This window comes from Orbicella franksi, chromosome 2 (genome assembly GCF_964199315.1).
Source record: "Orbicella franksi chromosome 2, jaOrbFran1.1, whole genome shotgun sequence".
NCBI lineage: Eukaryota > Metazoa > Cnidaria > Anthozoa > Scleractinia > Merulinidae > Orbicella > Orbicella franksi.
In genome coordinates, this window is record NC_138146.1 from 6,909,060 (window position 1) to 6,935,485 (window position 26,426).

The 26,426-nt window shown below is 39.6% G+C and overlaps 1 protein-coding gene and 1 pseudogene across 1 annotated transcript; one reads left to right on the top strand and one right to left on the bottom strand.

Annotated features, from left to right (window-relative positions):
* Positions 1–21: 21 nt before the first annotated feature.
* On the bottom strand, positions 22–1,407 carry LOC145468155 (uncharacterized; annotated as a pseudogene).
* Positions 1,408–1,786: 379 nt separating this feature from the next.
* On the top strand, positions 1,787–25,530 carry LOC145477928 (phosphatidylinositide 4-phosphatase SAC2-like). The gene is made up of 25 exons (XM_081455806.1): positions 1,787–2,373; positions 2,501–2,581; positions 5,298–5,434; positions 6,118–6,264; positions 6,662–6,718; positions 7,592–7,714; positions 8,120–8,176; positions 9,435–9,612; positions 9,926–9,993; positions 11,064–11,175; positions 11,960–12,027; positions 12,497–12,535; positions 12,835–12,920; positions 13,485–13,562; positions 14,424–14,544; positions 16,196–16,324; positions 16,614–16,684; positions 16,843–16,889; positions 18,751–18,946; positions 19,917–19,988; positions 20,099–20,172; positions 20,692–20,814; positions 21,563–21,650; positions 22,448–22,784; positions 23,738–25,530. The coding sequence occupies exons 1-25, from the start codon at positions 2,277–2,279 to the stop codon at positions 24,686–24,688; spliced, it is 3,537 nt and encodes a 1,178-aa protein (XP_081311932.1). The 5' UTR covers positions 1,787–2,276; the 3' UTR covers positions 24,689–25,530.
* Positions 25,531–26,426: the final 896 nt, after the last annotated feature.

Sequence of the window (26,426 nt, forward strand, 5' to 3'; positions counted from 1 at the left end):
TTCTTTTCATACTTATTACATTTATACAGCTAGGAAATAGTCAAAAAAGAACATGTCCACGTTATCTTTACTGTCCTGGAAAAAATTCTGATCAAAGAAAATTTGTTGACAACAATACTCATGGTCATTCATGTAGCAGAAAAAAATCATTCCACTCTAACCCAGTCAATTCAAGCTGGCATTGCACCTGAAAATAGTACTCATGATTTCTTTTGAATATTATCTCATTGGAAACTGGATCAATTTCAAGATACCTGACATTTTTGAAATCTGTCTCTCCCTCTTTCACAACTTTGATTTCATATAAACCAAATGGATTAAGCCCTTCATTTGCTGCTTGAATGTCATACACCTTACAGTCAGGACTACACCCCAACCATGGGCACTTGGGATTGATGACTAACCCACATGGGTACACATTGACCAACCCAGCTTTAGCAACATTGGCATAAACTGCAGCTGCATGTGATTCCATTTCAATCCCCCTCCTCATAGCAGCTGTTACAACATGCCGTGAAGGGTTGATTTGCTTCATCAAGTTTTCAAAGTTTGACATGCGTTTTGCACAAGAACCAAACTTGCTGGCAGTAATTCACTTTGAGTGCAGAAGCTGCCAAAGGTTACTTGCCCTCTGTGTCACAGTCCTCTCTTCCAAATCTATTGCGACTGCTCGAGTAACAGACAGAGCATCTAGTGCAGCATTTTTTTCTTTGTTTGAACACAATTGAACATTGTTCCGAATTCTTTCTCCAGCATCCTCCAATGGAAGCTTGGGGAAGCCATAGGCAAGGAAGTCATTAACGACATATTCCTGTGAGAGCTTTTGTTGGTAGGACAGAGGACTACCTTTAAGAGCATTTCCAAATTTTGTTGGCTTAAGTATTAAATTTGGCATTTTTCCTCCGCTGTGGGTGCAATGTCAGCTGCTAAGGGCAATGGGTCCAACCCACTAAAATCACTCTTACAAAGGATTCTGTAGGAAGTAGATGGTGAGTACAAAGTACTTTTGATGAACTTGTTATAGTTAGCACCCATTCTTGGCTTTTTTACAAGTATTGATTGAATTTCTTTTGTTCCAATGCGTTTCTCCCTTGCTACACTCCAGCGCTGTGGCATACTGGTGCATGTTAGGTCATCTGGTAGGGATGCAAGTCCAAACATTTTACAACTAGACACTCCAAGAGCATTTACTCGGGCTTCGTACCACAGTATCAAATCGTACTTTACGAAAACACGTATTGGACGCAATAAAAGCAAACTAAAGAATCAGGATATTTTAGCACAAGAGTTCTGCTTAGATGTTTACTATTCAAGTTGCTTCGTTTAGTATCCTCCTCATCCTATCGCAAGTTGTGAGTTTAAACCATTTTTGTTCAAGAATGAAGCACAGCTATCTACGCATTGATGGAGAAGTTGTTTGCAAAGAATTTTCGAGGTGCAGCAGATGCAGATGCAGCTGTCTTGCCCGCTCGGGACTACCCGCCATGTCCCGTAAGAAAAACTTCCCCGAAAGCCATATAATAAATCCTTTATTGACCAAGCTTGGTCAGTCACGATGGCTTGATATTGACCTCGTTCTTTTTTTTTTTTTTTTTCGTTTTTTGCGACTTTATGGACCTCGACTCCATCTTGGTCCATAAACACGCGAAAAGAGAACTTGGCCAATATCCAGCTATCTTGACCTCACACTTGGTCAATAAAGGATTTATTGCGTCCCGCAGGAATAATTTCCCCAAAACCTATATAAATCCTTTATTGACCTAGCTTGTTCGGTCAAGATGCCTCAGGATATTGTCCTCGTTCTTTTTTTTGCGAGTTTATGGACCTCGACTCCGTCTCGGTCCATGAACACGCAAAAAAAGAACTTGACCAATATCCAGCCATCTTGACCTCATACTTGGTCAATAACCCATATATACTTTTTCACGAAAAATTACTGACAACCAAAATTCACGAAAAATCTTACGGATTTACATAGAAAATGTCGAATTTAGCCAGGAGCCAGATTCTGGCTTCTGATTTAGCACATTATTTGGCCGGAAGGATTTATTCGGGACACTCGACACCATCAGAAGCTATTGGAAAACGATCCTTCCTCACCCCTCCCTAGCGAATAGCATGCAAGACGACTCTCGGAAGTTCGCTGGGAATTATGGGTAACAAATACTTCGACTCAAAACACAACATGGCGGCAATGAAGTGTCGATAGAACCGGGAAGTCGGGGATAATGCGAGCAAATGGGATTCATCGGTCTTCCCTTGCTCCCGGCTAAGAGATGGAACTTTTCCAAGCCCAGGACAACTTCATAATTTTGAATGGACGAGACAGTTTATGGTGCAACCGGCAAGATGGCCGCCTGCAACCGCGATTCGGTAAAAAGTAGCGCATTGCGCGATCATAATTCAAAGTGTTGTGAACTGTAGATCAGCTGAAACCTTTCTATATTCTATTGTTAGCTTTTGTCTTTTGATAGATTTATTGTTTTGTTCGTCGTTGTAGGAGTTGATCTGGGCGAAGCCTGGTCCTTGAAATGCCGTGGAATTGTGTATGGAGTCATTGGAAAAATACAGTTTTTCCCAGGTAAGATGCCGGCACGCTCATTATGTGCGTGCAAAATTACTCCACCTTTTTAAATTTTCATTACGTGTTGAAAATTTTTCGTCTACTTGTATTAACCGGCTATTGTGTTTTCTTTGCATTTCAGTCTTAAATCAAATGAAATCGGCTTTACAAGAAATAGAATCTTACAGTTTATACAGCCCGCCAAGTTTTACGGATTTAGTGGCCTTTTTAGGGGAAAAGCTACATGTAGCTTAATTTGCGATCTTGCGAATTTAATTTCTAATACTATAGCTGACAGTGTTGTAGACAAATTTTAAGTCGTGTGGAACGAGAAAACAAATAGAAGCGTATTGGCGATCAGATCGTCTAATTATTTACTTATCTATCGATGAGATTAAATTCAGTCGAAACAAACCGGCGAAGTGAGAGTGTTTATTTATCGACAACCGATCAGCCATTACGATTTTGTATTCAGAGTTCAGTTAAAGTTGCGACTCTTTATGGCAAATTCTATAACACATATCAGTGAAAAAATAATCGAATTGTACAAAAACTCAATTATAGTGCGAGTATTCGTCGAAACCGGCGTCTTGTCTCAGCAGTTCACAGTTTGCGGTCTATTTTCGTGGCATTTTGCATTTATAATTTTAAACGTGTTTTTAAAAATAATGCAAATCCACTTTCTCTTGTTGGGATTTCAAATTGCATGATCAAATTTGCCCCATCTGTCTGACAAATAATTTAACGTTTCATAAACACGATCAGGTCTATGCAGTCATTTCGTCTGCGATGTTTGTACATGTATGAAGGATTACTTTCACGTGGCCTTATTTTAACACGACTTCGAAACGTGTATAAAATAACGTGAAAATCTAAATTACATTTACCAGCAAGCCATTTAGATAAATATCAGTTGCTGAAATCAATCGACTCTAGATTATTCTCCCTATAACATTATTTTTTTTTCTGTGTGGTGCATTGAGTATTTAACAATTATTCACCGAAGTGGAGGTGAATAGTGGTGGATATTTACCGAGCCGCGAAGCTGCGTGGTAAATATCCGTCACTTTCACTGACACTGAGGTGAATAACTGTTTTAGTATATACCACACAAGCTGAATAATTAGCAGACCAAAACCTTATTTTATGTGTTGACTAGTGGTCAGAAATTTTAAAATCTCTCGTGCCGGCTGCTTGGAGGTGAATAGTACTTGCTAATCACCTCTGAGTTAACCAATCAGAGTGTGCAAAAAGCACTATTCACTTGTGTGGTATATACTAAAGCTAGTAATTATAGCTTTTCTTATGTGAAGGTTAAAAGTTGGGCAAAACCTAAATGACTGTTGTGCGACTGTTGTATGACTGTTGTGAATTGCACACATTGTGAACATGTATAACTCACCATTATTTTTAAGGCACCTGACAACAGTGGACATACATATGTCATGAGCAAAAACAGTGAAACCTCAAAAGTACATGTATGCATAGTTCCAAAAATGTTGCATAAAAGGAAGATAATTTATGTAAATTATGTCAGGAGCAAAACCATATACAGCTGTACACTATTATAATTTCCATTCACATGGATCCTACACTTGGAATCTGAAGAATTCAAATGAAGCAAAAACATATTTTGGACTTGTTACAATTTCTTTGACAGCAGATTGTTAAATTCAGCGAAACAATAGAAGGCATTTCTTGGTTTTCGTGGTCACTTAGGAACATCCCTATGCGGTGGTGCATCAAGAAACTGGTTATGTGGTTAAATTTGTGTTTTGTTTGAAATTTTCAATCACACCATTTTCATTTAAATTTCTTTGGCCCTGCCTTCTTCAGACACCAGCCTCCAACCTCATCTACATGTATTGATGCTAAATTTTGTAGTTAATCAAAATTAATTGAAAAATAATAAATCTAAGAAAAATAAGAAATGAATATTAAATAGATTAGACTTTCTAATATTTCAAGCTAAGAAACAAATGTAACCCACAGCCAAATGTAAAAGGAATGCATACATGTATGAGCGATGTGGCCCATTGGACCGGTGCTTATCTCCTGTTTTCTGAAACGAATAGAATTATTCCTACTCCCTCCTGGATCGATGGGATGCTTGTTCATCACAGAGTTTCATGTACCTCCAGCATTAAATTCACGGTACCCATCTATTAAGTTAAACTGGATTCATAGAGAGACACTGTGAGTAAAATATCTTGTGCAAGAACATAATGTGACCTTGGTCCCTGCCCTGGGCTCAAACCTGGACCGCTCAATCCGGACGCAAGCGCACTATCAGTGAGACTACCCTGCCTCAATAAACCAAATGTAACCATCTTTGTTTGTGCTTGCTTAGGAGATAGCATTCTTTCTTCAGCACGTTTTGGTACCTTGTTAGTGTAAAAGAGCTCAGTCATGCCATTTTGAGTTATTTTGGCTGCATACAAAATCACTGATAATTTCAAGGAAACCTGAAAATGATAGTTACATGTACTAGTAGTTTACTTAGAAAAATACATAGAAAAACACCAAAGAGATAATAATAAGCCATAAAGGAACACGGATGGTTAAGGATGACGGATTACCCATGTGGAACTTCAAAAATTTAGGCTAAACTTTTCAAGTTGCAGAAACCGTGACGAAGCTCCTTTAACAATAATTGAATTTTTAGTGGTTTGAGCAATATCTCAACAGTCAATGTTTCTTACTGTATGTGCACTAATGACGTGATATTCTACAGGTGCCGACTGGAGGCTGTTGGTGATATCCAAGAGAACCCTCCTTGGTTCTTTGCCAGGAGGTCATGAAGTGTATAGAATTGACAGAGTGGCAGTGCTGACATTATCCTCCAATGAATCACCAGAATTTGAACTTGATGTAAGCTTTGAAACACACAGTTGCATGTATATGGACACAACCCCAGTTTGTTTGTGAGAAGATTTAAATACTCTGCTGCAATGTAAATCTAACTGAGAGAATGCTATTGAATTCAATCATGTCTCACTGTCGCTGTGCACAGTGTTCTTATTTGAATCTGTATCCCTTAACATGTGCCCACAAAGGGTGGTCACAAAGTTGAGACAAGACCATGAGTCATCTTGTTACATTTTATGCGTGTAAACTAAAATATAACATGCAGTGATCAGAAAAGTGCTTTCAGTAGCGAAAGATTTAAAGTAGTCTGCTCTAGCCTCCTACATGTATGCAGATGCTCTTTGGGCTCGTCACGCAATCTTTGTCTGCCACAAAGTCATAGCCAGGGGAAGAAGATTGCATGACAAGCCCAAACAGCGTCTGTGCAGAAGGGTATATCTGCCCTGGTGCAGCACCCATTAGAGAGCAATATCAGCACCCTGACTGTACACATGCCTTGTTTAATTTGAAATCTGCAAGTTCAAGTAAATTTAAGTAAAGTATTCTTTACATGTACTTAAAAAAAAAAAAAAAAAAAAAACTTGAATTTTAGAGAGTAGCTGGCCCCAGAATTAACAGTCTTATTAAAATCCAGTGTTGAAGACAACTTTGTCATGTATTAAATTCAAATTAAATTTCTGTTTCAGCCTTGTGAACTACATCAAAGTGGAGGCAGGGCTCGTAAAATCCTAGGTGTTGGAGGAGGGGGACTGGGAGGGATAGACAATCAGCAGAGAGTACTGGGACAGACATGGAGCAAAATCAAGACAGCAGCTTCGACCTTGAAGGAAAAGGTACCTGAATATAGATCTGAAATGCACACTTATGTGAGACATTTATGAGAGACATCAAGGGAAACAGTTGAATTCATTTCCCCTTATGCATCCAAGTGCTTTTTGTACATTCACATCTTGCCACTGATCATGAAAGCTCTAATTCTGCTACTGGAATGTAGTTTCAGTTCATGCAATATGCCAAGAAATTCACTCCAAAAAGCATGACCTGACCTAGGGGGGAGTTCTAGGCTTCAAGCTGTTGTTTCCACAAATAATGTTTGGACAAATTCTCTTTTTGTTATAGTGCGTTATTAACTTAAAATTAACTCTGTCAGTGAAAATATTATTTTACTTTAAGTTAAAACTGTGGAGCTGTGTTCCATTTTATTCATTTTCACAATATTCAACCCCTTAGAACATCAAAGACAGAGACCTGAAAGACAAAGAGAAATTAGAGAGAAGATTTGTTGAGGTTAGTATGGTACTTACAGGTAACCTATCTCACAGTGAAGTCGCATTTATTTTCAGTCAACCATAGTGAAAAAATGGGGCCTCTTTTTATATCTATAGAGGTACATGCATGTAAAGATTACAAGTACATTTGTGAGAATGCTGGTTTTTCTCTGACACCAAAGTGAACTGTCCAGTCATGTAACATACTGTAATCATCCAAGTGTGTATATAGAGTTTCAGCAACAGAGTCTCATACAAATTGCAAAAAAAAGCAAAGCTTCGTTAAACCTCAGCTGGCTTGTACATACATGTAGGTCTGCATGTAGGTGCTTAATTCCAGCTTCTACATGTGTAGCGTGAAACAGCTATTAGTAAGAATATAACTACTCCCATCAAGATGGAATGCTAACTACAGCTGTAGGACATCGCAAGGTACACTGTACTCCCTAGCATTCTGTCAGGTGGCCTCAACAATTTGCAGGGCCAGTACTCATTTATACAATGTACTCCTACATGTTGATAGAGAGAGGCATTGTGAGAGTAAAGTGCCTTACCCATGCAGCCCAACACAGTACAATAATGCCAGCCAGAGCTCAATGTCAGATCACATTAATCTACATGAAGAACACCAGCTGAGTCCAGTGCACCAACCATTAAACTGTCATGCCTCTGATTTGCATGTACATGACTGTACACATGGTGTACAGCACTATCAAAGTATGGCTCTACATGTACGCATAGAGCTCTTCCATTTTTGTTGTCTACAGTCAATGATTCGCTGCCTGGCCCTTGAGATACATGTACAGGCAGCTTGCTGCCTATTGCAATACATTTTGTCGGGGTTGTATATATATCTCTTACATTTAAGATGTGACTCTCATAAAATTTTCAGGAGGTGCTGAAGATGTTTAATGACTCTGACTCGTTCTTTTACTCACCCACTGGAGACCTGACCAACACACTGCAAAGACAGTTTAGTGGAAAATACAATACAGCTGATCCTCTTTGGAAGCGGGTGAGAAACTGTTCAATTTGTGATCCTGCAAAAATGCTATCATTCATACACCTGCTGGTTGCATACATGTTTCTATGAAATGTTGCTACACTGTTAGTAGTTATTGTTTTACAGGAATGTAATATTATTTGCTATGAATTAAAACTGATAAATCCAAGCCTTAGCATTTCAAATGTTCTTGGTATTTTGTTTTTGGTAAAGTCAATCAGTTTCCAGTTTTATGTCAGGCAACTGTCAACAGAAATGTTTTTGCATCAAAATTTATATGCTTGCGTGATTTGGACTCAAATCAAAAAACCAGCACTACACACTTGGTGACATGTGTCTAGTGCTTTTTTTGTCATTGCTCTTTCTTTGCTTTCTTTTCTGTCACTCACAGAAATATGTGATACTTTTTGTTTTTAGTGTGACAAGAGGTTCTTCTGGAATGAATTCATGGTGAAGGAGCTTTTGAATAGTGAGGTGGGCTTTTTACATGTATTTAATGTGTATGGCATGGCTCCAGTGCTTCTTATAGTTTGTTGTAATTACATGTATATGCCTACAGGCCAGTGGGGAATTCATCAATTCATTTACAACTACATGAACCTTGCCGTCTCAGGGAACTCCTTGCCATCTCCAATTCAAATCATACTACAGTGTACAGTATACAGCTGTTTCGACAAAGGTTGTCCTACTAACCTTAAGCGTATGCCACAATGCCGATTGATAGTGATAGAGTATCATTGCTTGATTGAGGTTCACGGTGTTTCAGTAAGAAGAAAAGGGAAGCATGAGTACACGTGTTTGTGCTATTTTCTTGTTTTGGCACTGAAACACTTTGCAGCTTCAATCAAGACACCTAAAACCATCATTACCCGTAGTACCTTTCAACATTATTGCGTACGCTTATACGCTTTTGTGGGACAACCTTTCTCAAAACATGTGTTTCCAGTCATTACTGGCACCAGTTCATGATTAGTCCCTTATAATTTAGAACTACATGTTGGAACTTGTACACATGTACATGTACATGTACATGGAAATGCATGTGAACCCTAATTGGCCCTCATTTCCATTTGACGTAGGAGTGAATGTTTAACGTGTCCACTTGCCTGGCTGAGTTACTTGTACATATAATATCGCAGCTTGCAAAATCTACACAAACAATTTTTGTTTTATTATTTTTTTTTTTTAATTTTTTGCCACACAAACAAAACTAAACTTACAATACAATGATTACTACATGTAAATTACAAAAAGATTACACGGTGTGACTGTACAAAACTACAATTTATTAAAAATGGTGAGGGAACCTAATAAAAACCACAGAGCTTGGGTTCCCTCTCAAGAAACACCAATGACTAATTGATAAATTACGTTATTAATGACAAACCTTATTTAATGGCAGAGTTTAAGTAAAGAATTTAAGTTGAGCAATCCCCAACTAGCAGACCCATAGTCACTATCAATCAACTAGTTAGTCAAATAAAGTTGAACGGAAAAGCAGCCATGCAATTAATTCATGAAATTCTAAAAAGAAAGGAAAGGAAAAATTCACTATTTACTCAAGTAGAGGAAAACATCCGCTAACAACCTGGCAACAAAATTCACTTTTTTCACCAAGGACATCAGTCTTTGTTTGAACAATGTTGTCCATGTAGAGCAGGGATTGGTCACTGCAGCTGCAGTACGTATACAGTTATATATGCTGTTAATGATTATTTTCATTGACAAATAGGATCCCCTTGCCTGCAAATGGATTACACCTATAATCCAAGGCTATTGCAAGATAGCTCACTGTGTAAACACATTTGAAGATGAGGATGCTGAGGAGGGGGAGGAGAGGAAAACAGTACCATTCCCCCCTGAAGAGTTTGAATTGGCACTCATATCCAGGAGGAGTGTGTATCGAGCTGGTGAGAATATCATTTGTCAAGTTTATAGAGCTGTACAATCTTTTAATTTTTTTGTTTTTCTGTTTTTTGTTTTTACCTAACGGTTACATTATTTACTTGTGATTTATGCTCGATGCATGTAATACACTGTACATTGTATGTATGTTTACATGTAATTTACAGTTTTAAATCCTAATCAGAATGAAGTTAATTAACTAAGTCCAGGTTGACTTAGAATCAGTGTATGACAATTTATCACGCTGATGATGCCGTGCATTCATGTAGTTATGCAAACGACTTCAGGGTTATTTTAATAATATGTTTTGATTTGTAGGGACACGTTACAGAAGGCGTGGTGTAGATGATAATGGAGATGTTGCAAATTATGTTGAAACAGAGCAGGTACATTTGTTTGATAATTTACCTTAGCATATTTCAAGAAGTCTATTAACAAGCAAGTCTGCATACGAGCCAAGTGGTCCATCAGGCCGGCATTTACAGTATCTCCAGTTTCTGTAGCGTGAGGCGACTAGGAGTACTTTTACTCCCCCTTAAATGGAATGCTAGTTCATCACGGGGTTACCCCCAGCATGATGCATCAAATTTGCCAGTACCCATTTTTATTATATGGCTAGCTCCTTGAACGGGCAAGATAGACCAAATCCTGCGCTGTGATTGGCTACCCGAGCGGGCAAGATGAGGTTATCTTGCCTTCTCGGAACTACCGTCTCGTCTCGCAAGAACAATTTCCTCGAAAACCGTATAATAAATCCTTTATTGACCAAGCTTGTTCAGTCAAGATGGCTGGATGTTCGCTTCGTTTTTTTTGCGGGTTTATGGACCTCGACTCTGTCTCGGTCCATAAACAAACAAAAAAAGAACTTGACCAATATCCAGCCATCTTGACCTCGCACTTGGTCAATAACCCTTGCGCAAGAGCACAACAAAATGTCCCTGGCCAGGGCTTGAACCCAGACCACTCGATCCGGAGTTGAGTTCACTAATCATGAGGCCACGGCACCTCCCATGACAAGCATTACGTGTTGCCTGTATAATCAATTTGTACTTTCAGATGGACTTTGAGCCATTTTTAATCCGCCGTAGGAAAAAATATGGCGGCTGTACATTTTACCACAATACCATACGAACCTTACACGGCCCATAAAAAAAACCAGGAAAGCCATATTTTTGCGATGTTTGTCTTCGTGCTAACGACATTGTGTATGCTAGGTTTAAAGATTTTAGAACTTTTCTGTACATTTTTATGAGCATTGTTAAAGTTTTCGTGGGCTAAGAATTATGGGTAAATGTATCAGTCGCCATCTTTTTTCTTACGGAGGATTTTGTTTTGCATAATCTACTGATTTTCTAGTTCTTAATTTCTGTGAATGCTATTAAATTCAGTTTTTGTTCTGGACTTTTCCAGTACTGAAAAAAAAAAGGCTTGCAATACTGTCATATTTGTTTTGCAGATTATTTGCACTTCCACACACAATGTGTCATTTGCACAAGTCCGAGGCTCTGTACCTGTGTACTGGAGTCAACCTGGTTACAAATACCGACCACCACCGAGATTAGACAGAGGTACTCGTTTTATACTATGTTCAAGTAAACACATCAGACATTATTCATTGGGGTATGCGTGTACAGGAAGTGTGGCATATTGCCCTGCATTTTGAGATGCAAGCTTCTTTCCTTGGTTTCGTTGTTGTGTTTTTTAAACTCGAAGAAGCTGTGGAAGCTGTGGAAGCTGTGGACTGTGGAAACACTCGCCTGCGGCTCGTGTTCCCACAGCTTTTCTCGTTCTCCCAAACTTCCACTCGTGTTTCTATAACTCGATAGAAACACGGTACATGTTTTCCATTTCTTAAATGTAGCACATCAAGCACAAGCGATCAGGATGTGTTAAAACATTTCCATACACCGAGAAAAGAGTTAAAAAAATATATATGGCATGCTGACATGCGGTAGGGTATTTTTGATAAACTTAGAAGCACATTTGAAAATGCAATGCAACACTGTATCGGGTGATCGAGAATTACTCGTAACTGAAAATGAGAATCTAAGGAGAAACTGAAGATTGAAATTAAATCGCAAAATTTATGCCAAATCACAACCATTGCGTTCATGGCATATTTTGTTTTAACTTGTTGAATTACATGTGTTAAAGAGTTTGATTAGGGAACCATAATGGGAGAACAAAAGTAAAACGGAGTGACGGCTGCATCATTATTTTGGTCAATTAGTTTTCAGATTAGAAGGTTACGTTACCTGTCTGTCCATACTCCACTCTTCAGTCGGTGCAGTTCCACACGGAAGCACATGACTGGTGTTTTGAAAATTAATTTTGTTGTGTATCTGTCTACAGATGAAAAGGAAACACAGTTGGCCTTCAGGAAGCATTTTGATCATCAACTAGAACTTTATAAGACTGTGGTTAGTAGACATAAACGTCTGCTGGTACATGTAACAATGGCTATAATTATCTGCGATAGGATGGGATCCGATCCGATCTGATCGGATCCAGTACAATCTAATCCTACCCAGTCAAATCCGATAGCTAAGTGTCTGAGAAATAATCAATAACATAGATATCATTGATGTGTTTTTGCTTTGTTTGTTTATTTATTTATTTATATATTTATTTTTTTGGCAGGGTTAGACTTTTGCTGAAAGATATATGTTTCTTGGGCTACTTTTTTTTTTTTCAGTCTCACGAGATGTTTGCAAGAGAAGTTTAGAAACTTTTCGGGTTACGCGCATTTGAACTTTGTACGAGTTCGCATTTGTACACCTAAAATTACCGCATGATAGAATTTGCAACTTATAAAGGACTAAAAGAACCTTTTGTTTCGAGAGTTTGCATTATTTTTAGTCAGATAGTTTTAATATTTTTATTTTCAAGGCCATCATAAATTTAGTGGATCAATCAGGCAGGGAGAAGGTATGGTGGCACGTTCATACTAATTAACTTTTAGCTGCCTTAATAAAATGTCAACCTACTGTTAAAAATTGTAAACTTGCAAACTACACCTGGAACAAGAACATTTTAAACTCTCGTAGCTTTGTAATGGTTTGTTAGTTATGTACCGTACAATGCAGGTTTTTGGTTTGGTTTATATTCATACAGTGCGTAGTAAGGTTACTTGCTTTAGGAAAACGTAAAACGTTTATATGTTAATTTTGAACTCGTCATTTATTCTACTCTATTTTGTTTACAGCTTTTTTTTTTTGTTCATGCAGATAATAAGTGACGTTTTCATAGACAATATCTTGGGCTACAACAGTCCTTTCCTTACGTACATCACCTTCGATTTCCATGAATACTGGTGAGTTTCCAAAAAAAATATACGCTTTCTTAATCTGTTACGTTGTGAAGTTTTATTGTAACAGCTAAGCCACATGTAAATAAACTCGAGACAGCTTTTTGAAATAAATTCAGTTGTAGTTGTACCTTGCGTTTACGGAGATTTGCCACAGGCCGCCATCTCCCATAAGTTTGAAGGTGGTCCAGCTACGGGCAAACTACATTGTAATGTATACAATTTAACCTCGTGTAAATCAAACCTATCTTAAAGCACAAGAGAGACTGCTCGCTGTCTAGGTTTTACGGCACTCAGTTGAAGGCCGCTCTGAGAACAAAAGCTGTGCAGCACAGCTTAAACCAAGGGTTTGCTACAGACATCTTACAACTAATACCGTGTCTCTGGACTTTTCATTTAGCTTTAGGATCTTAAACTGTTTAACGAACTTGTTTGAAGAGGCGGAATTCAGTTTGTCAGTTGTTAGTTAACAGTTCAGGTTGTCCTGGTAATTAAACTACACAAATAACAAGCGTAGAGTCTTTAAATCAGGGTTAATGATCCAAATTTCTTCCTTTCCCGTCGTTGCAGCCGTGGAATGAGATTTGAAAATGTTTCTGTGTTGGTGGAGAGTATCCTTGAGGTTATTAAGGATGTGAGATACTGTTGGTATGTGTATCACGTTTTCTTTGTGATTTCATAATTTAGTAATTTTACTGAGGCCAGACTAAACCAAAGTTCTATAGACTAGAGGTGCTTTTCAGAAGGATAGTAAAGTAGTGTGTTATAGGGCTGGTTTTCAGAAGGTCTGAGTCGGCGTCGAAGTCGGAATCGGAGTCGTAAGCGCGCTTATGACTCAGTGAAAATCGAAAATCCGAGTCATAAGCGGGGTCATTCGCTTGACGGAATCAGAGTCGGAAAAATCAGAACGTTTCCATTTTTCTTTCGATTAGCCTAACACTGTGGACTTCGGATTATGAATCCGACTCCTTTGCCTGTGGAAACTAGCCTTACGAAGCCAAGATTCCGGTTTCAAGTGTAAATTGTAAATTGTTTTATTGTCGTGGACTTGTAATTGGCAGCATCTCAGACTGTCAAAATGCTGAACGTGCATTTTGCACATGTGGCAAATGTTTTGTACTCTGCTTGGCGTAACAATAGTGACGGTGTTCGTGATCGCGTTTATTATCGCGTTCATGATCGTGATCGTGGTCGCGATCTTGTTCGTGATCGTGTTCGTGGACGTGACCGTGTTCGTAGTCGTGGTCGTGGTCGTGGTCGTGGTCGTGGTCGTGGTCGTGGTCGTGGTCGTGGTCGTGGTCGTGGTCGTGGTCGTGGTCGTGGTCGTGGTCGTGGTCGTGGTCGTGGTCGTGGTCGTGGTCGTGGTCGTGGTCGTGGTCATGGTCGTGGTCGTGGTCGTGGTCGTGGTCGTGGTCGTGGTCGTGGTCGTGTCCGTGTCCGTGTCCGTGTCCGTGGTTGTAATGTCTACCAGTACCCCGAAGTAAATGACTTTCTGTTGTTCTTTGGAAGGACTGATGATAGAGGAATCATTTGCGATCAGCGAGGTATATTCCGTGTCAACTGTATGGACTGCTTGGATCGGACGAATGTTGTGCAGGCAGCCTTAGCACGTCACATTATGGAACAACAGGTAAATTAATGTGAACAACAAGCAAACAGACAGACAAATACTTTGATGTGTGTGTGGCGCGCAACTGCCCTCCGGCAGTAAAATAAATAAATAAATATTGGAGAGGAAGCTTAATAGAAAGTGGAAACGACCTCAGTAGACACACGGCGTGTTTTATTGGATTGTCTTTGCTGACAGAACACGATTGCAGGCACGTCATTTGTCTTTTCTTATGTTTCGCCTTAGAATACCTACAATGCACATGTTTGTTATCCGTTGTTAAAAGAGTCGCCTCCGTTTTTTCGGAATGATTATCAACTCAGCTCCACCTCGTTGACAGATGTTTTGATTTGTACGTCCAGAATCTACTGATCGACCCTTTGCACGATCCGGTCACATGGTACGGAATTAATTATGCTGGAACGCAAGTTACACAATGGGACTTCCAAAACAAAGGAAAGTCGGGCTGGACTGGTTCGAGTTCCTTCGTTTTGGAAGTCCCACTGTAACTTGCGTCCCAGCATAATTAATTCCGTACTATGTGACCGGATAGTGGAAAGGGTCTATTAGCAGCTACATGTACAATCCCGGCCAAACTTCCTTGAAACGCTTGACAAAATAGCAATTCATGACAGATGATCTTAACCCGTATGGTAACAAACATTGTATTGGGGGTGGAGATGGGGAGGTGAAGACGAAGACCATTTGCTGGTAAATAGGTGGTGTCCCAAGACGTTTAGCCAGGATTGCAGATTATGAGCACAAAATTTCTTGGAGATGATTGTTGAGGGGTCGAAAAAATAACCAGCCACACCTCATAGAAATCTCGAGCTCACAATCTAACTGGAATTGTTTCCGAAGAGGTGACACGGTTGTTTGAGCCTTAAATGTAGAACTCAGGGTCCGAAATTAACTTTTTTCGGCAGGCGCCAACTGGCGACAGAAATTTTGTTTTTCAGTCGCCAAATGGAAAAATGTGGTCGCCAAAAAGTGTCAATAAAATTTTTACTTTGCAACGAAACGCAAACTAAAATTTTTGGTCACCACGGGCTTGCCGGCAAAACATTTGCAATCGATGTAATCAGGAATCAAACCAGTGCTGAAATCATCTTTTGACCACTTTGACAGATCTACATTTCCACCTTTTGACGCCCAGAGAATATCTAAATCTTCATCTAATTTCTTCGCGTATGTTCCGTCTCCACCTTGTAACAAATTACGGAAAGATTTCAGAACATCTTTGGACACCACATCGCCTGGATAAATATTCATGGCGAAAGAACGCACGTGGTGTCTTGCGCCCGCAATACGTATGTTATGGGAAACCGCTGAAAAAACAGGGCAACGAAGCTTCGCACTGATCGTCGCTGTGAGACGTGGTAGATTTATAATAACAGGAAAATCGGTTTTATACTTCAAAAGCAGCGGAAAGGTAAAAAGGAAGTGACCAATTGGCGGGCGGCTTTGAATTTTATTTTAATCGATTTGGCTGAAAATCAAAGTTATTGTTAGTGTAATTATCGTGACATGAAATAGTTAATCGCCCGCAGACGATCAGTTGTGAAATTCTGGTCGCCAGTGCAAAATTTTTAGACGCATTGGCGGCCAGGAAAGCGCAGTTTCGGACCCTGAGAACACAATGAATCTCACTGACTTTGTTTTTTTTTTTTAGCTGAAGAAACTAGGCAAGCAGCTTCCAGACCAGGTCTTGCCTTCCTCTATAAGGACAGCTTTTCAAGAGATGTGGGCTAGCAATGGTGATGCAATTAGTCGGCAGTATGCTGGTACGGCTGCCATGAAGGTACAGTATATCATACACGTACAACTGTCTACCTTTTGATCAGTTTGTATATGACTTGTATTAATATTATGGTGTAGACTACAGACTTAGCGTGGAGAATGGGGGAGGGGGAAGGGGGTGGGGGAGTTTGCTAATGCACTCACGAAGAGCTATCGCTCAAAACGTCATCGTCGCACACTCGTTTTGGTGGTCAATTAACCTTTATTAACCTTACTTTGCTAAATCGCCAAGTGTTTTACTTGAGCTTTTTATTCTACAACAACTTCCCAATGTATTTCATCCCTTTTAGGGAGACTTTACCAGGACCGGAGAGAGAAGATTTACTGGCGTTATGAAAGATGGTTATAATTCCGCCAACAGGTTTGTTTTGATTGCGATCTGTTGGCAAAGGCATTAATAAGTGTGGATAACCTTGTATTGTCGAGTTACGCTTTTTTGTCTTGTATTACTTTCCTTCCCTTACTTGTAGGAAGACTTAATACTCAGACTACAAATTAAGTGGTTCTGCCTTCTTTTAGGTATTACCTGAACAGGTTTAAGGCGGCTTACAGGCAAACATTGATTGGTATGTATTTTGAAACTTGTAAGATCAAATCACGCACATAATTATGTGAAAAGGTCTTAAAATATCGTGAACTGGACAAGGTTTGAGTTATGACCTGTTATCGTGTCAAATCATAAAACTTACAGTCTGATCTTTTCAACTTTTCTCGTGATGTCTAACGATGTGTACTGACAGGGTTCTAAAGCGACGAGGTAAAAGGCAACTGGAAAATATGGTTGGAACAATCCACCGTAGGAAAAAAAGATGGCGGCTGTACATTTACCACAATACTTTGCGAACGTAACACAGCCTATGAGGCACAAAGAAAGCCATATTTTTACAATGTTTGTTTCTGTACCAAGGACATTGTGTAGCTTAGGTTTGAAGATTTTATAACTTTTCTGTACATTTTTATGAACGTTACTGAGGTTTCCGTTCCATGGGTAAATGTACCAGTCGCCATCTTCTTTCTTACGGAGGGTTCCTATTCTATTCTTGCTGTATATAATTAGCAAGTTCCTTCATGCCGTTGTCCTGTTCCCATTTTTTTTTTTTTTTTTTTTTTTTACGTATCGAACTTAAATGCACATTTAAGGTGGCCGAACACTGTTTTCGCGTGCGCTTTTGCTGATGCAAAACATGCCTTCAATAGAGCGATCATTTTATTCAGTTACTCAACACCCGCACTATATGCGCTATTTTTCTCCATTATTGAACGCAGTGTACTGATGCCTTTAGTCTTTTATTACAAAGCTATGTTAGAAAAGGTAACGACGCAAAGAACCCAGCAATTCTCAGCTTTTTCTTTGTTACCGAAAGAACCCAGTTAAATGCAGCGCATGCGCAGTTGCTCGAAAAATTGAGACCGATTGCTTTTGCAGAAACTTGCCGATTTCTAACGATCCAGTCGTTAGAATTTCAAGAAATTTGGCAAAAAAATAATTCAGAAACCACACGAATGATCTATCGCAAAAAATCTGAATTTTGACATAGGAAATTTTTAATAATACAGAACATGCAGTGAAAACGATTTACGGCGAATTACGAAAGTCGCCTATGTCAAAATGTTATTAGAACAGTGTTGACAGAAGGGATTTAATGTCAATTCACAGTGGGCAAATGATGAAAAAAATCTAACGACTGAATTTTTTTTAAATAAACAAAAACCATTTTTTAAGCCTTGTTTTTAACCAGCCCCGTTGCCATGGCAACACCACTCACCTTAGCCAAAATGTGAGAATAAACCCTTCTGTGGTTAACGTTGACTCTTGCAAAAAACGGGCGCCAAAGCATAAATATCTTTAAGGTAATGGTGAATTAGGCAGAGGCTCTTGAAAACTGTGTTCGGCCACCGTTAAGTCTGTCAATCGAAATTGAGTATAGAGAAACTCTAAAGAACTCCAAAAACGGGATCTTAGCTTCTTTTCAACTGAAATATGTCATCTTTCAGGTGCTGGCCAGGCTACGCGGCTGAAGTTTTTCCTCATTTTATTTTTCACTTTTCTAAGGGTAAACTGTATCCTCGAAGGCGGGTCAAACGCTCCCAACATTTCAACAAGGCATGTTGCAACATATTGTTACGCATGACAAGTTTCACTCGTCTAGCCACTCTTTAGCACGTTTGTGGCAAACTTGTCCAGCATGTTTAGACAACAATGTTGTAATGTGCTGTGTCGAAATATTGACCTCGTTAAGCCGAGCCTTCACACCCTCAAAAAAAAAAAAAAAAAAAAAAAAAAATGATCAAAACAGCCCATTTAGTATTATCTCATATAAAATGCACCAGCACACTAATAATGTCTTTACGTCTTTCTCCAATCTCTTCGTGTACTTCTTATATTCGTCCTGGCTTAAAATCGCATTTTCCTTTTTTGGCTCATAGATGTAATGCTTGGGAACCCTGTGACAGAAGACATCGCGGCACTGATAGCTGCCATGAGGAACGGTCCGGAGGAGGAGCAGTGGACGATGGAGAGAGAGGAGTGTGTGGCGCAGTTAGTACAGCACTGTAAACAGCTGCTGCTTACAGATGAAGAAGAGTGTATGTGTGGCTGGGCCTTGGTGGACCCTTTTTACAGGTACTGCAGGACTTCAAATAATTTCCCGGCTGGCGCCGGTCAAATTGTCCGGTCAAACCTATTTTTGCTCGGACATATCCCATTTTTGGCCGGAAAAACATCGATTACGTCTTATCGCTATAAAAGTGCCTCGTCCCCCCTTCACGTGATTTTTAAATATGAAACAAGTACATTTTCAAAGCATTTATTGTACATGAGCATCAATCTCAATGCAGGAAAAGTGGAACGCATGGTACAGCAGAATCAGTATCACATATGTGCGAAAATTTACAACGATAGCCGGAAATTTTATGACTATTACGAATCATGTATTAAAAGTTCTTCGTCTGGTAGTTAAGTATCAGCCTTTTTTCCCTCCTTTTTCACAAACGTCAATGATATTGAACCTTTAAATGTTTAAACTTGAAACTCTAAATTTTTCCGTACCAGCGTAAACGACCAGACAAATTGTCCGGCCATCTAGGGATTTGACCGTATAAAACCTATTTTTGACCGGACATTGTACGTTGACCGGCCGTTATTTGAAGCCCTGTGCTGGCATTGCCCGCGTCCTGATTGTAATGTTTATAGAGTTTGAAGTCTAAAAACATTGTATTTTAATACTCATAAGCAGCCTTTTGTTGTCAGTGTTTGGGTCAGTATTTGTTTACTTTGCTTTCTGTGCTTTATTTTATTGCATACTCCGTCTACGTTGAGCAACTTCAAGTTTCATTATCCAGCGCGTACAATTTGTAATCATTTTAATTGTTGTTGCTATACAGTGTTTCACCACATAATTTATTAATAGTTTGTTGGCTGCAAGACCGCTAAATTCGTCAACTTCGTGGCCAGGATGTTATTTATTGTCCTTGCCTTGCCACTGTAGCTTAACACTTCCACTCTTCGTGAACTCTGTCGTTGTCATTAAAACATGCCGTTTGTGGTTTTCTGGAGGTTATTTTACTCAGTATATTAATTTGTTTCTCTGCAGCACGGATGGTGAAGTGACTCAGGACCAGGATGTCATTCTCTTGCTCACTTGTCAGGCGTACTATGTGGCCAGGTAAACCGAAAATTAGTTAACTGTTTATTATGGCGCAAGCTATTTGAAGCTTAAATTACTCAGCGCAATGAACGTTTAACTCCGTTTTTTTTATTTCAATCATTTCTCAGCTACGATGACGAGGCGGAGAGGATAACCCAGTACGAACGCATCGCGCTTGAAGACTTAGAAAAGATTGAGATTGGTGAGCCATTTCAAAGTCATCTTTTGTCAGTTGGCATCTTGTTTCAGCAGACATCCAGTACATGTACACACAGCCAAAAGTGATTTCTGAATATACGCAGTTTTAACTATGGGAGCGTTCGTTTTTATATGGGATAGAAATTTTACCTTATCTCCCTCCCCCTCACCCTCCACCGCCCGCCCTCGTGATGCTAAAATTTTGAGATGTCCCCCCCCCCCCCAAACCCCCCTCTAAAACTTCTCAAGCTAAACTTAAGAATATCAGATAAAATTCCTTTTGCAAAATGGTAGGTTGGGTTGAGTTGATGCTGTTCGCAATATACATGTAATAAAGGATATGGTCTGGAGGATCAGGGGGATTTTTAGCCTCTTCAGAAAGGCTACAAGCAAAAAGCAAAATAACAATAACTTGCTTTTCAGTGTACAATGTAAACTTTTTCTCCAACAATCCCACTGGTTATTTTCCATCATTGTGTGATTTTTCAGTTCCAAAAAGTCGTCTCATTGTCTTCTTTTTTAGGTTTTGAAACCAGTTTCAAACTCAAGTATCTTTTCATTCGCATATATTGGCGACACGAGGGGAACTCGGGTTATTTTCACACCTTGCGCACGATTCAGCACCGTACAGCGGAGGACGCCAGAAGTAAGGAAGCCGCCGTGTTTTTGTGTCAGCGTGATATTTCGACATAATTTATGCGCAATGTATAATGTGATATCTACAATGCTTTACGTACCGAATGTTGAAGGAGAGGTTGCAGCGTAGGTGTGGGACGCTTGGATCGAGGCAGATTTTAGCTAGCTTAAACAAATAGTCCAATAGAAACTTATAGCTGTTATAGTTTAAAGGAGCTCAGCCACGGTTTGCGCATATTGAAAAGTTTAGCCTCAATTTTTCAAATTCGTCCTTTGTAATCCGTGTTAATCTTCTCCATCCTTAGCCATCCTTGTTCCTTTATGGTTTATCATTATCTCTGGTGCTGTTCTATCTTATTAAACTGTTATTTTCACCTTTTCTACCATTAAGAGGTAATTTTGTATGTGGGCAAAATAACTCAAAATATTACCGTGAGTCAGCTCCTTTAACATTTTTTTCGTGATGAAATTTTTAATTTGCTCCCGCAATGACAATGTGCGATTTTGGCAAAAAAACAAAACAAAAACAAAAACAAAAACAAAGACAAAGACAAAAAGTGATACATTGTTACATTTCGTTTATCCTCCGCTCGTTATTTTAGATAAATTCTAATAACACGTTTGATAAGTGTTCATTTCCTCCTAACATGTCTATGCTTGGTGTGAAATCATTTTCCGCCGGCACTCAGGCTCTCTAATGTCAGCGTTAAGGATGAGTGTGACCATTTTTGCACTGACATCTAATTCCTCTTGTCCAGGTGTACTGCTGTGTATTGCGGACGCATTTGCCTCAGCAAGGGCAACATTAGAGCTAGGATTGAAAGTCACGGAGTGCCGATTGGACAGGTAGGTTATTGTATCAGTGTGTCATGCAATGGTCTTTTCTATCCTCGCTGATTAGGTGAAAAGTAGTCGAACAACACTGTAGAATTTACTTCAGACCTGACATAGGTCATCATTTTCTGTTCCCCGTAAGATATAGGAAGAGATCTTTATGTTCTTGTTTGTTGGTTGGTTGCTTGGTTGGTTGGTTGGTTTTTTCTTTCGCTCGTTTGTTTGTTTGTTTGTTTGTTTGTTTGTTTGTTTGTTTGTTTGTTTGTTTGTTTGTTTGTTTGTATGGGAACGCAACGGCTTTGCTGGAAAAGTCAATTATTCATATATTTTGTGAATAAAGTCTACTTACCCTCTTGCCTTGTTGTATTCTTTGCTGCTTGCCAGCTCCTCAGGCCGATCTAACGCGATTTCGGCGAGTTATCGTTCGGTGGTTTTCCAGCAAAGCCGTTGCGTTTCCATACAAACCTTTATAAATTCAAACCGTTGTAACACAGCACCTCCATATGCTGCAAGGCAAGAGTCACGTTTTGCGTAATCAAGTTCTGTCGTTATGTAATAGCATATGCCACCTGTCACGTTTCACTGAAGGCTCGCATAACTCCTCGCATTGTGAGCTTGGGCCGCCTGTGATTGGTCTTACAGTCAATTAGTTTCCCACTAACACATGTCATTGCCAAGACCGGTTTGCCTCACGACACTCTTGCCCGGACTGATCTACCCAATACAGCGAGAGTTGGCAATGTAAGAGACGTGCCGAGGTAATTATTGGCGTTATTTGCATTCTTTTTCTTCTTCACTTTACCATTCAGAAAGAAAACCAAGGTTGCTCCAAGTGTTATTCAAATCTCTTCCAAGTCACGCCTCAGCAGCTGGTCTAGTTTGGACACTAAGCTTCGAAGCAAGTCCGTCGTTGAACGCAACTTAAGCGTATCGTCCTTTACGTCCCTTCGCCGCTCCGATCTCGGCGACCTACCCAGGTCTTTCTCGGACTCTTGTCTCGCGAAGAGACGCCTGGAGGACGATGTGGATGAATTCAAAAATCCTAGTTCCAGTGCTCCGCAGAGCTGTTCTGGCAGTTCTGGGAGTGATGAAGACGAAGATGAGGGGTCTGGGGAAACTGAGGACATGGATCACTTTGAACCATCGGTAAATAATACTTCTTGAATTCTTTCAATATACGAATTCTCCTTATCGATACCGCTATTACGATTTAACTCTAGTTGGAAGAAGTTGATCGAGAATCGAGATTCTCATTAATCCAGGCGAGACTTTATATTGAGAATGGCCATTAAGGTGGCTCAAATCAGTTTCCAGCACTCTCCAAGACTTAAATTTTGATGCGTCATTATAACTACTCTTTATCAGTTGATGCTACCATCATGGTGTCAAAAAACTGTCCAATCATTGCTCAACAAGTTGTTGTCATTGTCGTGTCACAGTAGGTTACCATAGCAACAGTATGACCTGCCAAAAACACCGTCGATTTTAGCTAGAAGTGCTTGTAATTCAAAAACGACAGGGTGAGACCCATTTTTTGTTATCGAATTTTGATTGGTAGGATGAGTCGCAACTTTTGGCAAATTTTAAAAGCTTATTGAGAATTGTTTACAATGGGTATTCATCACCTCGAGTTTCGAACTGAAAATGTTAGAACGGAAGTTTTAAAATCTTAAGGGGCGACTTTTAGCCGAATAAAACTGAAATTTTTCCGTGTTACATACATGTAAGAACTGTTTCAACTCCTGCAGTCCTGTAAAATGATCATAAACTGGATCAGTGAAAACGGGCTTAGTTTCATGATCGATTATTCCACGAATATGTTGATAAACTACTTCATTTAATCACTGATGTCGCTATTCTAGAATCAATGTAGTGTTTCTTGTGGCAACAACTGCTCTTGTCGACCCGTTCAAATACTACGATCATTTTTGTTTTTCTGTTTTGTTTTGTTTGTTTGTTTTTTGCAAGGTGAACACGAATTTGCGAGTCAATAACTAAAAGCCACTTATTTGAATGGATTTTTGACAGACTAGCATTTCATAAGTCTTGTTGGCCCGGGTAATTTTTTTGCCTGACTTATTAAACGTCTCTGTTTGTAGGTCAGCAATGGTGAAAGGATAAGTACTGCTGGCCTGGAGGTCAAAGAGGATGCGGAAGAAAGCGAAGTGGAGTTATTGCCTGAAGATAAAGCCGAGAATGACGAAGCAGAGAATGAAAACGACGAATCGTGTGCGTTAGACAAAGCCCTTCAAAGTGAAGACCTCACTGAGGAGGGCGTTTCTACCCAACCATGTGCATTTGTTGTAGGTGATGAGGCAGGCGCTGAAGAAGGGGAAGAAGAGAGTAGCAATGAACGCGAAGCCATCGTGGAGGGAGAAAACAGCTCCAGAAAAGCGTCTTCTGATTCTGATTCTAACAAGGAAGAAGCGGAGAGTCAAGTCAATCACTGGGTACATGAGAAGGTTAGTGAGTCAAACGAAGGAAATGATGACGAGGGTCAGAATAGGAGAATTCAAGAAGATGAAATAACTGGTGACCAACCAGCACAGGAGAAAAGTGAACTTACAGAACACAATGGTAGTTCTGAGGTAAGCACTACTGAAGACAAAGCCACGTCACAGTTTAAACAGGAAAATGGAGAAATCAAATTAAAAGACCTAGAAGGTGAAGCGAAAACCCAAGATCCGCAGATAAGTTTCCACGGGCCGACTGCGTCGATGCGAATCAGTCATTCCAACGTGGAGCTGGGCAGCATGGCGTCCTCTGGGACACTGAGCAATGGCGAACGAAGCCCGGAAAGACGACGAATCTCTCGATTTCTGAATCGTTCCACCGGAAACCGAACCCCGAAGTTGAACATTTTTGCCACTGCGCAGGCGCGTGGGCGTACTCTTCTTCCGGAACTGCGCAGTAAGTTGTCTTCGTTTTCCCAGCAGGTTCGCTCCAGGTCACCGCGGTTAAACACCAAACGACCGAGCTTGCACGGGGAAACTAACAGTCAACAGAAACAACGTAGAAGAACTTGTCGCACTAAAATTATTGAATTATGATATGCGGGTTACTCTTCTGTTTGGTGCTGGGATAGATTATAGTGGCCTTTGATTCCTTTACTGCATTTTGTTGTTGTTGTTAGTAGGTCAATAAATCACAAAAGACACTTATAAGAACATTGAATTAATTGATAACGACAGTTTGACAAGACTTGCGGAGCGTATGACGGAAAGGGGGCTTGGGGGAGCTGAGGATTGGACACAAATAAGTATCAATAGAATTTTTTTGCTATATTTCACGTTAAAAACCATTGCTTTGCTCTTGCCGTCTCGCACAATAATTAGTACAGCAATCTCTAAGGTAATTGTACAGAATGCTTTAAATATTATTTAAAATTTTATTGTTACTGTATTTTTGTCTTGTACGACCAAAGTTTACATGTAACTGAATATAATTAAAACAAGATTAGATTAAGTGATAAATGATACTTAGGCGAAGTACATACATAACAACAGTTAGTGAAATTAGACGTTTAAATGTGATATGTAGTTTCCTGACCAACAATTGAAGACTCTACTGTAAATGATATTCTTATTTAAAGCCAGATACCTCAGTTCTGGATCGCTTGTTAAAAAAAAAAAAAGTGTTTTATTGATCTGCGTAAGCATTTTAAATGTAGGTAAATTTTAAAAAGTTCGCTTTTTATAGTTTTGTATTGTTTGTGTTTTTAAAGATAATTTTCAAAGTTGAGTTTTCGATTTAATGTATGTAAAGTCGACTTAGGCAATTTATCGGATAAAAAGGCTGTGCCTCTTTGTTAGGGTAGAGATAATACCTCACTGCAATGACAAATGTCGAATTGCTTAATTATGCTGTTGAAAATAAATTAAGCGAAATATTGTCTGAATGACTATTGAAACGCCACTCAGCTTTTCTGCTCTACGCTGGAGCCCTATGTTGGTTCAACTGGGAAATCTATAATTTTCGAAGCCCTCCTTATTCAGAAGTGCGCATGGCGCCAAGGGCACCATTGCCGTCGAAACTTGCTATGGTTTCTGTAGCTTATAATCTCTAGGAACATTTCTACGTGATGGGATGCTACTACAATCAAACCTCCCGTAAGCGACCACCCAAAATGTCAAGCCGAGGTTGTCACTTACAGGAGGTGGTCGCTTATGAGAGCTTAGACCATAGTGGATCAAAATTTTGCCTCATTAGCAGTTATAACCGCAGAGACTTACCCCATGCTTTAAACTTTTTATTCATGTAAAAAGTCAATTTCGAGAAAAATCCGGTTTCCCATTGAAATATTTTCGTCCTTTGTACTACCTAGGAATACGATAATGTTACAACACCTTGTTATCCAATTTCATCTCTATTATCTGTCGAGTGGACGCTTATGGAAGTTTAAAAACAAAAGAAAATTTGGAACTTTTAGCTATAAAAGTGGTCGCGGTCGCTAACGAGAGGTGGTAGCATACAAAAGGTTCCAAATATAGCGATTTGACTTGGAAACGTTTCGTATTTTGAAAAAGTGGTCGCTGAGGAGCGATGGTCGCTTACGAGAGGTACTAGTCGATCGCGTTTGTACGCATGGGCGGAGGCAGACACTGCGAGAGTAACTTAATCTGCCTGAGAAGATAACGCAATCACTAAACAAGTCTAGCACGATAACCATTTGGCCACCTGGTACTTCATTCGTTCAGATTTCGTTATCTAAAACCTAAGTTTGAAAATTACGAAATGTCCAGGTGGCAGGAAGTTTCTTTGTTTGTATTGATATCGGAATGTTGATGC

Coding starts and splice junctions, on each gene's coding strand:
- LOC145477928 (XM_081455806.1), top strand. CDS start 2,277: ATGGAACTTTTCCAAGCCCAGGACAACTTCATAATTTTGAATGGACGA. Junction 12,921..13,484: donor TTCGATTTCCATGAATACTG/GTGAGTTTCCAA, acceptor CCGTCGTTGCAG/CCGTGGAATGAGATTTGAAA. Junction 21,651..22,447: donor ACGGAGTGCCGATTGGACAG/GTAGGTTATTGT, acceptor TTTACCATTCAG/AAAGAAAACCAAGGTTGCTC.